We start from the raw sequence: 14147 nt of genomic DNA on the forward strand, positions 1-14147 counted from the left end.
TTTTTTTTCAAAAAGAGGGTACTCAAAAGAAATTCCCGACAATAGGCTCTGATCTATTCCCACCTCTCCTGGACCTCTATATTTAAAAACTTTTGATGAGGTCTGATTTGCCTTCGAGTGCATTAATTTGAATTTGGTGGTTTATATTTCAATTTGAAACGTTTTATTAACTAGCTATATATCATACACTCTCTATCTATCTATATATACAAAGTCGACATTCCACAAAATTAAAGTTAATCCCATTCACTATATAATATATTACATAGAAAGAAAAATATATAGCAATATTTTACCTTATTTTTACAATGGAATTGGGAGATATTCCTAAATATTTTGCAGGAAAGACCATTTTAGCTACAGGTGCAACGGGATTCCTAGGAAAAGGTAGATGACGTACATTTCTACTCAATGGTTTAATCCTCGAAGCTAAAGATTTTTGTTTTATGATAAATGTAAAATAAAGTTATATTAAAGGGGTAGGTGAAGATTGGTTCAATGTAATTAATAATGTTTTTATTTATGTAGTTTTTGTGGAGAAGATATTAAGGGTTCAACCAAACATAAAAAAGTTATACCTTCTTGTGAGATCATCAAATACTCATTTAGCTACTCAACGCTTACACTTTGAGGTATGCCATTCTCATAATGGTGTATTTTGTTCATATAAAACAAAACTCCAAAAATCGGAGTTTATATTTCATATTGATTTCATTACCTGATCATTTTATAAAGGATATAAAAAATATATTATTAGAACGACTTTTTTTTATTGATTTTAATTATATTTTAAAAACCGTTCATTTTAGTAGTTATTTAATTTTAGTAGTTATTTCTTTACTAATATGTCCTTAATTATGTTACATATTTTTTAACAATCTATAGTAAATATTTTAATAAAAACATTAATTATTTGTCATCTTAAAAGATAAACTTATAAAATTATACCAATTGTCAACTAATTTAATAACACAATAAACTTTTTTAAATCCCATAAAAAAAATGTCTTATATTTATGGCCAGAGGTAATATTTATCATATTTGTATAGGTCTTTAAGAAAGACTTGTTCAGGTTGCAAAGAGATGAGAAGGGTGAGAATTTTGGTACTTTCATATCCGAGAAAGTTGTTGTTGTTGTTGGAGATGTGTCTCTTGAGATGTTGGGAGTAAAAGATGCAAAGATGAGAGAGGACATGTTGAAAGAGATAAATATAATAGTACATTCCGCTGCCACCACCAGATTTGATGAGAGGTTATAAATTATAACATTGTGCACAATATTTAAGCTTAAAAAAATAGTAACAATTTACCAAAAAATTAGTATCTACTTTTTATATATTGTACTTTTCAGATTTGATATTGCAATGGCCACAAATACAATGGGAGCTTTCAATGTGTTGAGTTTTGCAAAAAACTGTCTCAAGCTAGAGATTCTTTTACATGTATCTACGGGTAAGACTATGGATGTGTTTGTTGTAGAAGAAGAAAAAAATTGATTTCAGCATTTAATATATTTAATATTTTGAAGATTACGTTTGAGAGAATTTTAAAAAGAGAATAAGTTACTTTTTGTTTGTCTATCTATTGAAAATCTTTTTTTTCAAAAATAATTTCATCCATAGAAAATTAGTTAAAGAGAAACAATTCAAAACATATATAATTATTAATAAATTAATTTAAGAAATTATATAATTAAAAAAAGAATAATAACAAAAATTTCATTAAAATTATATAAATAATATAAATAATGAAATAAAATTATAATTTATTAATATTTACATAACAATAATAATAATAAACTTTAGTAACAGTAGCTTTAATTCTCAATAATTAAATTATATAATTAATGAAATAATTTGATAAAATAAAAAAACCATGACACGACTAGTCAAATAAACAATTTCAAAAATAAAACACGAGTAACATATTATATTAAATGAAAAAAATTACTCTTTTAAGAGAAGTATATTTCATTTGTTAAAAAGATTAAATTAAAATAATTTTTTTATAATTTTAATAGTAATTATATTTTTAATATTCTTATTTGAATATATTTTATTTTCTAGATTATATATAAAATAACACAATTACCTTTGTGATAAAATCATATACTTTTTAAATATTAATTATTTATCTTTATATTTTTTAATTCAGTATCAAAATCTATTTTTGAAATTTAATAATATTTCAGTTTTTAATATTTTAAATTATAATTTATAAGGGTTTATGAGTAAATTATGATCTTTTGTTACTCTATTAGCTTCTAACTCGATTTGTATCCAATGTAACAATTTTAACTAGAAAGAAAAATATATGATAGAATTTAATAATCACTTTCAATATCTTTCTAGTTCATCAAAAGTTGGATTGAGATAAAATAAGATAGTTTATTTGATCATTTCTTTCTTGTCCTAATCACCAAACAGATCCTAAATAACAAAATTTTTAAGGCAAGGAAGTAATAATTAGTAAACATGAAGAACCTTGAAATTAAATATTTGATTAGTGAAGCACCAAAAGAAATAAAATAAAGGAATACAGTTCATTTTTTGAGGTATATTTATTCCACATATAATTAATTGATTTGTTTCAAAAAGATTAGTAATTTCAGAGTATTTGTAACTTATTGAAAATATATAGTAGAAATTGCATTGTATAATACATATTCTTTTAAGGTTTTTTTCTTACGACAGAGTGATTAATTTTTTATTTCTTAAATTGCTCCAAAGGGAGTCTTATGTGAGCATTACTTCCCTCAGTACTCTTTTTATGAGATTCAATACATAGTAGCAAGATAGTAAAAATTGAAACTGAATTAAGAATTAAAATTTAAAATGGATAATTAAAAACTGAAAACTAAAATTAAAAATTTAAATTTAAAATTGGTTTTAATTTTTAAAATTTTCAATACATAAAACTAAAAATCATTTCAAATGAGTTCTTATCTATTTGCATTTCTATTTTAGCTTATGTGTATGGGCAGATGAAAGGACTTATTAGTGAGAAACCCTTCTTTATGGGTCAGACACTCAAAGGCTCGTCAACATTGGACATTGAATTAGAAAAGAAGTTGATAGAGAAAAAATTGAGTGAACTCGAAGCACAAAAGGCCGATGGACATACAATCAAGATGGTTATGAAAAAGTTTGGAATTGAAAGGTGAGTTATGATAATTCTATACTGCAATAGTAGACAAAATTAAATATTGTGTTAATTATGTGATCTCAAATTTATAAGAAAAATAGACACTACTTTTCTTTAAATATAAAATAGTTTTGAAAAAAAATTGTCGCCGCGGAAGAGATTATTGAGATGAGATGCATAATAGATCGCTCTCTTTAAGAAGTTTCGTGGTATTGTATAAAACTGGGCAAGCAGACTATCAACAACGTCGACGTCCCTAGGATAAAATAACTCAGTCAAATTGTATCGGACTCCTAGTGCATTGTAGGACCCCTTTGAGAATTACCCTTTCTAATATGGCCCTAAGAGCACTCGCAAACGGATAGACTAAGATACTATGACCACTATGAGACGAAATGAATATTGGTTTTAGGATTACTCATAAAATCGAATGTACCTAGAATAAAACAACTCACTCAAATTGTATCGAACTTCTAGTAGATTGTAGGACCCCTTTGAGAATGACTCCCTCTAATATGGCACTAAGAGCACTCGCAAACCGTTAGACTATAATATTAGGACTACTATGAGACTAAATGAGCATTGATTTTAGGACTACTCATAAAATCAAAGAGTGACTCGAAAGTGCGTCGAGTTGAAAAAAGTGAAGAAATAAAATTGGAAACTACATCCAACTTTGGCGTTGACGCATCAGGTGTAGTGGTGAAATGATATTCGTCTACCTCATCACAAAACTGCGTAATCTTTGGGACACACCCCAACAATTCAACTTCCTCCATATATACACTAAGATTGTGTATAATATATGCTATGTGAGATTCTAACTTTTTTTCAATTCACACATTAACATTATATGTTTCAACACAAATATATATATATATATATATATATATATATATATATATATTTACTATGTCATTTTAATGGTAAAAACTTAAAATTATCACTTGAAGTGATAAAATTCAAATCATGTATATGAGATAGATATAAAATGATTATTATTATCACCATTATTAATAGTATATTTCTATTTTGTGACACAAATATTACTTAGTTATACTCACATTTTCTTCTATTTAATATAATAGAGAGGGTGTATCGTTTATCTGTTTCTCATTTAATAGTAATTGAGTGGAATGAGTATAGTTTCTCTAACAAATAGAAGTTGAAAATGTGTATTTTAAAATTAGAAGTGATATGTATAACATAAAATAGGTAAAACTTTTAGTGGAATTAAACTATACACTAGACATATAGTACATATGGACCATCCCATACGCACATGGATTTCTTAAATAAAACACTATATTTAAGCTTATATTATTTAATAAAGTTAAATAAGTTAGTATTTTTTATAAACTTTTAAAATTTTATTTTTAGTCTTTATAAAAGAATTCCCAACTTTTTAGTCTCTGAATTTTAATTTTCATTTTAATTCCTATTTTGAAAAACTTTTGTAAAACTTTGATACTTTAAGTCCATCACAATAGTTTCCATCAAATTAAAATATGAAATAAAAGTAAATAAGTTTTTTTAAGGACTAAATTTGAAATTTCATAATTTTGTAAGGAGTCAAAATATGTTTAACCTTATTTGATATACAACAAAGTGTATAAATTTAAGTGATTAATGAGATTCAGTTAAAAACGAATTGTTTGAGTGAATCTAAATTCAAATTCTAATTAAAATAATCTTTAGTCAAACTCTACTTATATCTCTTGGTCAAACTCTAAGTAACCATATCTCCCCATTTAACCAAGGGTCAAGAGAAGAAAAAGTATTATTTCACTTAATGTCTTTTTGGACCTCTAACTTTTTGCCTATATCTGTTGATAAACTTAGGGCAAATTTGCATGGATGGCCAAATACCTATACATTTACAAAAGCAATGGGAGAGATGCTTATATCAAATATAAAAGATATACCTTCGATTATTATACGTCCAACTATCGTAACCAGTACTCACTTTGAACCATTTCCAGGTTGGGTCGATGATGTGAGGTATTTAAAAAACTTATCTATCACTGTCCTCTTTTTAAATTATTATTTTGATTGTTATCTGATGTAAAGTATAGACTATCGTTGTACAATTATTATGGAATGAATACCTTATTTTGTCGCTTAAATAAAACTCAATTAAACATTGTTTTGATCTTTTAACCTTTATGTTGTGCAACATTGTATATTTAGATTTTTTAAACTTTAGGTATAAATGTTTCTATAATTTAAAGTTAATAAATTAATTACATGCCAATTGGCATGTAGTTATTCACTAATAATTTGAACACAAATATTTTTTAAACACAAACTAAGAAAGTATGAAGTGTCAAAATAAGATAGTCATCTCAATAAAGTTGGTACGACTAACTTAAACTGACAAACTTCATAAAAAAATTTAATAAAAAGAGAACAAAATCATACAAACCAAATCAAAACTAGGAGAACAAAGCAAAATCATTAATTAAACAGAAAAAAATGTAATACAAATTTATGTCGAGATTCAAATCAAAGCTTGTTACCAATATCTTGACAATTATAGTAAATGATCCTAACTAATTAGATTTTTCTAAACCAATCCAAGAATGAGTATTATATAATTGTAGTGCAACCATTTGTTTCTTCAACTTTTTCTTTTTTGGTTTAAAAAATATCTATAAAAAATTATCATTAACAATTGATTTTACACCTGTCTGCAAATACTATTTGGATGCCTTTGTTTCCTAGTGTACCTCCCAAAGGATAACTTATGCAAAGAAACATCTTCCAAATTGATCCTTACCTAAATTTTTTATAAGATCATGCACCAATACTTTCTACACAATTTGTTCCTCAAAGACAATATCGTCTATTGGATAAATTTTGATCAAATCTTCTTCAAATCTTGACCATATATTATTTTCTAGATTTTGTTTAACTAACTTATGTCGGCTAAGACAAAATTTTCTTTCTTCTTTCCCATGTAACCTTTCTTAATCAAGAAGTTTGCTTCTTAAGTTAATCCTAATTCATTCTAAACTCATCATAACACTTAATGATCGATTATAAATGAATTCTAACGTGTTTAAGTGAAAATCGAGCTATTACAACACAATTTAAGACATAATAAATGTAGGCAAAATAGTATTTGAAATATTAATGTTTCCACAAAATATTGATGTTTTCGTGGGTAATGTTTCCACAAAATTTCGATGAATTTACCCACAAAAATAATATTTGAAATATTAATCAATTTACCCACGACATATTTGTGGGTAATGGTTGTGCAGTCAGAAAATTAAATATTTATTTTTAATATATTTTTTGTTTTCATACAACTGTTTATATTAATAATAAATTTCTCCATTATATTGAAAATAAAAGATAACAATAAAAGTTTATCATATTAAAATTTCATTGTGTTAAAGCAAAATGTAGTGTTATCGAAATACAAAATGACACTACTACAACTCTCAAAAGATGTAGTCACAAAATGACACCATAAATTATTACAAGCATAAGCAAAAGATGTGGTCATAACAGTATATAGATAATATCACCACAAGTCTAAGCAAAAGATGTAGTCTTAACCACAAAACTAAATAATTGACCTATATATAAAAATAATTTATTTTAAAATAATTGACCTTTTAATCTCCAAGACACTTATTTTTTATTGTACCATTTAATTAAAACTATTTACATAATTTTCAATGCAATAACTTTTACTATGGATTTATTATATTGATAATTTACAAATACATAACAATGATAATTTGGTAAAAATAGTATTCTTTGTCTTTCATTTATACATTTTTTTAATATATGTAAAATGATCAAATGACTCAATTGCTTTAGGACTGAAGGAGTAATTAATATGTTTTTTTAGTGTAAACTTTATATGATGTCAATCAAATATTATTGTTAGATTAGTAAATTTTTGTTATTTTATAAACTCAAAAAAATATATTGATTTTAATAGTAACTACTTTGAAGTCATATAAAAGACACGATTAAATATATTTTTACTTCTTAATTTTAAAATTTTAACATATCAATTTTAGCCTCTATAAAATAAATAAAAAATTAATTTTTTAGTCTCTATAGAATTATTATGCACGTAGTTTTAGTCCTCACTGAAATGTCAACATATAATTTTGATTCACTTTTTTACAAACATAATTATATTATTAGAAAAAGTTCCTCCACAAAAAATTAGCACAAAACTTGATAATTGGATCCTTATTTGTTACTTTTAACTTGAGATTATATATTTAAATAAAATATATATTTAATTTATCCTAATTGAAAAAATTCTAAATTTTTGTGGAGAAACTTTTTATAATGTTCTGAATATACTTATAAAAAATCATTCAAAAGTTTTAATGTTGAAAGACAACTAAATATGTTTCAATTTAGCACTGAGTAAAATTATTTGTGTTAGATAATATTATCTTTGTTAACAATTTGCTGTATAATTTTGTATGGACTAAAAGTTGTATTTCTATTTTATAAAGACTAAAAGTTATATTTTTATTTTATAAGGACTAAAATTGAAAAGATGAAATTTTATAGACACTAAAAATATATTTTATGATTTTTTTTACACTAAAAAAGTCACGATGCATCAAATAATTAGGCACCACGTAAAAATCAAATTTGGGAATAAAGTGGTATTTATTTAATTGTTTTGCAAGGAAGAAGCGGTAAGTTTTATATGAAATTACCATTAATTTATAGGAATTCTTATAAAATTTTGTTATTGCAGAACTCTTAACTACTTTATTGATGGGTACGGTAAGGGAATAATAAAGAGCTTTGTTGGTGTTCCGGAGACTGTATTAGATATTGTGAGTTTAATCCCTTAAATTATTCTATATTGCACTTTTTTATTATTTAGTTTCTATAATTTATAAATGTTATGGATTTAAATTTAAAACTAAGGAACCCAAATTAATTCTTGTAGATACCCGTGGATATGGTGGTAAATTCCATGATAGTAGCCATGGTGGCTCGTTCTAAGAATCTTTGCACGAATTTGATCTACAATATTAGTTCTTCAGTGAGAAATCCAATCAACATTTCTGATTTTCTAGATAACATGTATTGCTATTTTACAAAAAATCCATGGATAAATAAAAATGGAAAACCGGTACTTATTGCAAAAAAGATGGCATTATTCTCTACAAGTATGGATGCGTTTGACCCAAACAAGGTATTTGTTCATAAATCTCGTGTTAATTTTGCCCCTTTATGTTATGATTGTTTACTTTTTATTGGCTACACTTTTTTAGGGATCAAAGATGGAGTCAGCAATAGAACTCTTTAGACCTTACACTATCTTTGAGGGCATGTACGTACCATATACTCCATCCCTCCCTAATATTTGATCCTTTTAGTTTTTGGTATTCATATTAATTAAAAAATAATAAATTTAATGGATATTGTATCACACTAATATATGTCAATTTGGTACAATTTTGTGAACACAGCTTTGACGATCAGAATGTAGAAAATTTACGAATTGTAGCAAAGAGAGTTATAGATGAGGGATTTGACTTTGATCCTAGAAATATTAACTGGAAGAACTACATGATGAATGCCTATCTTCCAGGTGTAATGAAGATGTAATATGGAGCAAGAGTATGCTTTTATGCACATCAGCTTTTCATACGCAATTTTAATTATCTATCTAAACTGTCATGTTACAATAAAATGATATTCAATAAATGTAATAATATGAAACTATTGTATCCGAGTCAAAAACATTTCATGAAACTGTTGTATTTGTATTTAATATTGAAATATTCTTTTTTTATAAATAATTTATAATGGCGAAACTCACATATAATAAGTGTGGAAAAAAAAAAGGGCTACCACAAATTCGAATAAGCACCCAATCATATTAAATATAATTGCAACCTCTTACCATCTTAGGTTCAATTTAGGAAATATATTGAAATCTAGTCCATTGTTGACTTGAATTCTTAGCCGAAAAGTCGAAGATGATGGCTCTGCAGTGGCAAAGTTGACTGAAGCTCCTCATTTGAGGTGGTATACCTGCACATACTCCAACAATCAAATCAATTTGTATCTTAGAGTTAGAGGCTTTAGTTTAAAATAGTGTGTACATTTTCACTTTATTAGAGATCCTTTTGTAGGACAATCCTTGTAGTTTCTAGATGAAATTTGTTAGGTTTCCAAATGGATGATTCATGATTTTTGGGTCATCATCTAATTCGAGAATAATGGGATGGGTCACTAACGACTAACCTAAGGTGATGTTTAAGTTCCTCTTTTCTTCCGCGTGGGTCTCCTATGGGGCATTTTGAATGCCCTATGTAAACTCGTGACCTCTAGGTCACACTTCTCAAGGATATTTTCAACCGTTGAATGAAAGTTGTGCTCTTGATTTGACTCAATAATCAAAGGGAAAATTGAAATTTTCCTTTCTTGTTCTCACAATCGTCTTTTCTATGACTTCCATTTTCTCTCCAACTCTTTGTGCTCATTCACCATACTTTCCGTCGATTCTTCAAAGTTTTGATCAAGTTTTGTATGTACTTCTCAGACAATCTTTTTGCCTCTAATGTTTTGATTCATTTTCTCCACTCATTCTGCATTTCATGGCATTATCATGGTGGTGCATGTAGAGAGTAGGTGCAAGTTTTGCCCCTTAAACCCTATGAATGGTAAAATTCTACAGTAAGATCCAAGCTAATCTTGCATGTGAGTTTCTTATCAAATCCATCATTTTTCTTATTGTATTTCTTGAATATCATCGGGCAAGAGATGTTATTTGTACTTCATTCCCCCTTCACTAACGGGGTCGAATGGTGAATTTGAATATTGTAATTACTTTTCCTTGCTTTGATTTGAACAAGCTCTGTAATAGTTAACAAGAAAACGGCTAGTCCAATACTCCTATCTTCCCTCCTAAGTTAGGGAGTTGGAATGGATCACAAATGAGATTCTTGTAACAATGTTTGTGTATTCTTGTTATGGAGGATTCGACATTTCATAAGTTTTTAGGGATGTGGGTCCCTGAATTGATTTGATGGTTGATAGAATGTCAAAAGATATGAGGGTTTCAACGAGTTCAACCATTGTTCTATTTCTATGTACGAAGCCATTTTCTGGGAGCATCAGACTTCGACTCCCTTTCAACAATTTTGAAACCTACATCCTATGTCACCTTGACCTATTTCCCTCCTAACTTCATTTGAACCGTTGGGCTTAAATCCATGCCTTTCAAATTGTTTGCCAATATCATAAATTGAGCCTTTCGATTCCCTTATTTTTTAATATCTTCGAACTCCTATGGCATAACGAGAATTCACAGAGAAAACAAGGCTTTGTCTCCTCCAAACAAGAGAAAAAGTGTTTTGAAGCATTCAATTACTCCTTTAAAGGCTTCAAGAGTAGATGCTATTGCATGGCACCCAAGTCGTGAGAAGCCCATATTCAAGATCAACCAAATTCATAACAATGATGGTCCTACTTTGGATGACGATGGAGAGCTACAATCATATGTGAAGGTTGTTTCTCAAAGTTGTGGATGGACCACCACTTCTTAAAAAGGCAGAGTGAATTAACCTTTAAAGTGAGTGATCTTAATGATGTGAGAAATACAGTTTTCGTTAAGTAGTAAAAATATCTAATTCACATATACTAAAACTTTTTAGTATCAATTAATTATAATAGACAAAATTTATTAATTCAAATAAGAGATGTAACAATGAAACAATAATAAATTGAGTTGCAAATTAGGTTGTTATAATTAGGAGAAAGCTTCTAGGATTGGTGTTCACCACAATGATAGTTTATATTCAAATTGACTAATATTTGATTCACATTGAACAACTTTTGAAGGCAAATTAATCCTTGTATAGTAGTTGATGTTCTCTTCCGAGAAAAACTGTTCTCAATTAACTCAATTCCTACTCTTGTGGTAATTGAAATTAAATTAAATTGAAAAAATTACAAAATAGATTTCAGATACCGAAACATGGTCATCCTAGCTAACAAACCTTGATGGTGTTTCATAAAAGCACTAAGGAAAGTAAGGCGGACCACAAAACATGGTTGTGCCAACTAACAAACCTTGATGGTGTTTCATAAAAGCACTAATTTTTTTTTGTAAAAGAACGTACTGCAATTTACTAAAATATTATTTATTTATTTATAAATTTAATCTTCCAATTGTTAGATAGATGTTCATTTACACTCTAAATAAATTAAATTCTATTTAGGTGAAATTCAAGAGAAAAAAGGTTGAATAAAATTAACTACGATTCAATTATTTTCTAGCGAAAGAAAATTCACTTCCACATTTTTATTTAAAGTTAACGATGAAAAGTAAATAACTTTAATACCACAATGTTTTTATTAATACAAAACATTATTTTTAAGTAAAAGTCTCAATTCCCCACGCACATGCACCAAAAAAATATCATTCATGCAACTCTTTGAGATTATTAGTACCTAAATGTTGGTGTAAGAGTTTAGTTCACCCCACTGCAAAAATTAAACAAAATAATAAGTTAATAGCCATAAAATATAAAGATAACACATTTTTGTACTAAAAGATTTAAAGAAATTGATTTTTGAATAATTCACAAAGATGTATCAAGTCATAAAATGTACCTAAATAATTCAAGTAGCAACTCACTAGAACACATAATTAGATCAAAATAAAAATAACAACAAAATATGGGCAAGTTATTCATACTCCTAAAAGTATATGATTCAGATATAACCAACCACTAAAGCATTCACACAGAAGTCACTCATACCAATGGAGAAAATTAAATCAGCCACTATGATGCAAACGACTTTTGGTTGTCACAAAAGTTACAATTAGTCAAAAAAAAAAAAAAAAACTATTTGTGAGGGCTTTTTCAATCACAAATAACAACCAATTTAAATTTTAGTATTTGTGCGAGCTTTATTGGTCAATAATTTGTGAGACTTTTTTTCAACCACAAAATCTTTTTTAAGTTGGTCACAAATTGATGTTATTCTTGTAGTGTGACTCCTTAGTGATAGAACCTTTAATTATAAAGTAACCGTAGTAGATTTTGTTGGAACCAATTTGATTCCAAGAACAATTTCTCAATGTGGTTTTGATGCTAACAAAAGTACTTTATGAGAATAATTTATTGCACTAAAAATTTCACTATGTATGCAGAAATTAGAACAAGAAAATTGGAGGAAACAACCAGATGATACCACCACGAAAGGATACTACCTAAGAATGTCACCAAAGGATACCACCACTTAAGAGTATCACCAAAGAAAGTGATCAGATGATACCATCAGAAGATACCATCACCAAAGGATACCACCAAAGAAAAGTCACTAGAGGGTACCACCACCATATGAAGTAAAAAGGTAAAAGGAAATGAAATAAAACCAGTCAAACTCACGCACTGGAAAAGTTCGTGCATCTACCTCTAAGAGTGTGCTTCTAGTAGTTTAGTGTGATTTTGTGTCTGGCTTTCAAGACTGAAACATTCTTCTGATTTGTATGCCTTTAATGAGTCAGTTTGTATGTCTACCTCTGAAGATCTAATAAGCCTATGAAGATTCAATGTTTCTTTGAAGAGTTATATGCCTCTGAAGATTCAACATGCCTCTGGTGAACAGTAAATCCAACATGCCTCTAATGAACAAGAACTTCAGCATGCCTTTGATGAAAAATAACTTTAGCATGCATCTGATGAACAATAACTTCAACATGACTCTGATGAAAAATAACTTTAGCATGCCTCTTTGAACAATATTTTTGAGCATGCCTCTTAAGTATGAAGCCATTGTTCAAGCCTGCATCTGAAGCATATATTCGGCTGACTTTGAAGACTGCAACATGTTCCAACGTGTTGCCTATGATACACAACACACTTTGAAGTTACACTGACTCTGAAGACTACAACACATTTCAAAGTGTTGCCTCTGATACACATCACACTCTAAAGTTGCAATGACTCTAATAAAGAAACAAATGTGAAGTTTTCCATGCCACTAATTCTAAGTCATGCAACCTTGCATCTGCCTTTGACTTTGATTATTCAAGAACCACGACATCTGACTCCAACAATTAAGTCAATGATTTTTATGGAGAAAAGTCAACGACTCTAATGGAAAGTCAAAAGCTCTGATAGATTGAGAAAAATTATGAATTGGACTTAGTTCTAAAGATCCAATTACAAGGCCAGATTCATTCTTGCTTAAGTCAGATCAAACATATGAAGGAAGACTAAAGTGAATCAATTTGCAAATGCGATCTGAACAAATATGAACAATATCCTTCTAAAAGGATTGCTCAAGATCATATTCAAAAATAAGGATCAAGGTTGAAGAAGAGCACAACCACAACGTACAACAAAAATGGAAATCCTAAATACCCAAGTCATTCAAAAAAACCACAAGAGCTCAATTTTTCTAAGTATTTAGAGTTTAAGGTTTTAAGTTCAAGCAAAGCACTCATTCCATTTTATATTATTTAGTGCTTAATGCTTCATTGTAAGTTTGGAAAATCAATGTATCAAAACTGATTTGTTAGAAGCAAACCAATCAAGTTCCAAACTCTTGTAACCCAGCTCGAAAGTGACTTTAAGTGTTCCTCAAGCAATCTGGGGTTGTCAGATTGTACTGAGAATCCTTGACTTGTAGGGTCAAGGTGTTGTGTTCCTTCAACAATAAGGGGTTTTCAGATTGTGTAGAGAAGACTTGGCTAGTAGAGTCAAAGTTCTTGTGTTCATAAAAAAGTTTAGGGTTGTGAGGTTGTTTTGAGAAGACTGGCTTGTAGGGTCAGATGTTGAATTAGTGGATTAAATCCTTCAAAGTGAGGGGACTAGACATAGCTACCAAGATGGTGGTGAACCAGGATAAATTGCTTGTGTCACTTTACTCCTACATTCCTTAGTTTTATTACTACTTATGCTCTAAGTCATCAAACCCGAACTAGCTTTAATCAAATAATGAAAAAGAATCCAACTTAGAGAAACACAATTTCACCCCCCCCC

General features: G+C 28.4%; 1 protein-coding gene across 1 annotated transcript; it reads left to right on the forward strand.

Annotated features, from left to right (window-relative positions):
- The first annotated feature begins 246 nt into the window (after nt 1-246).
- On the forward strand, nt 247-8917 carry LOC101490121 (fatty acyl-CoA reductase 8-like). Its single transcript, XM_027332073.2, has 10 exons — nt 247-387; nt 529-632; nt 1050-1252; nt 1352-1452; nt 2967-3159; nt 4987-5145; nt 7889-7970; nt 8087-8335; nt 8415-8473; nt 8613-8917. The coding sequence occupies exons 1-10, from the start codon at nt 309-311 to the stop codon at nt 8749-8751; spliced, it is 1368 nt and encodes a 455-aa protein (XP_027187874.2). The 5' UTR covers nt 247-308; the 3' UTR covers nt 8752-8917.
- The last annotated feature ends 5230 nt before the right edge of the window (nt 8918-14147 follow it).

The sequence above is a fragment of the Cicer arietinum genome, chromosome 2 (assembly GCF_000331145.2).
Source record: "Cicer arietinum cultivar CDC Frontier isolate Library 1 chromosome 2, Cicar.CDCFrontier_v2.0, whole genome shotgun sequence".
Lineage (NCBI taxonomy): Eukaryota > Viridiplantae > Streptophyta > Magnoliopsida > Fabales > Fabaceae > Cicer > Cicer arietinum.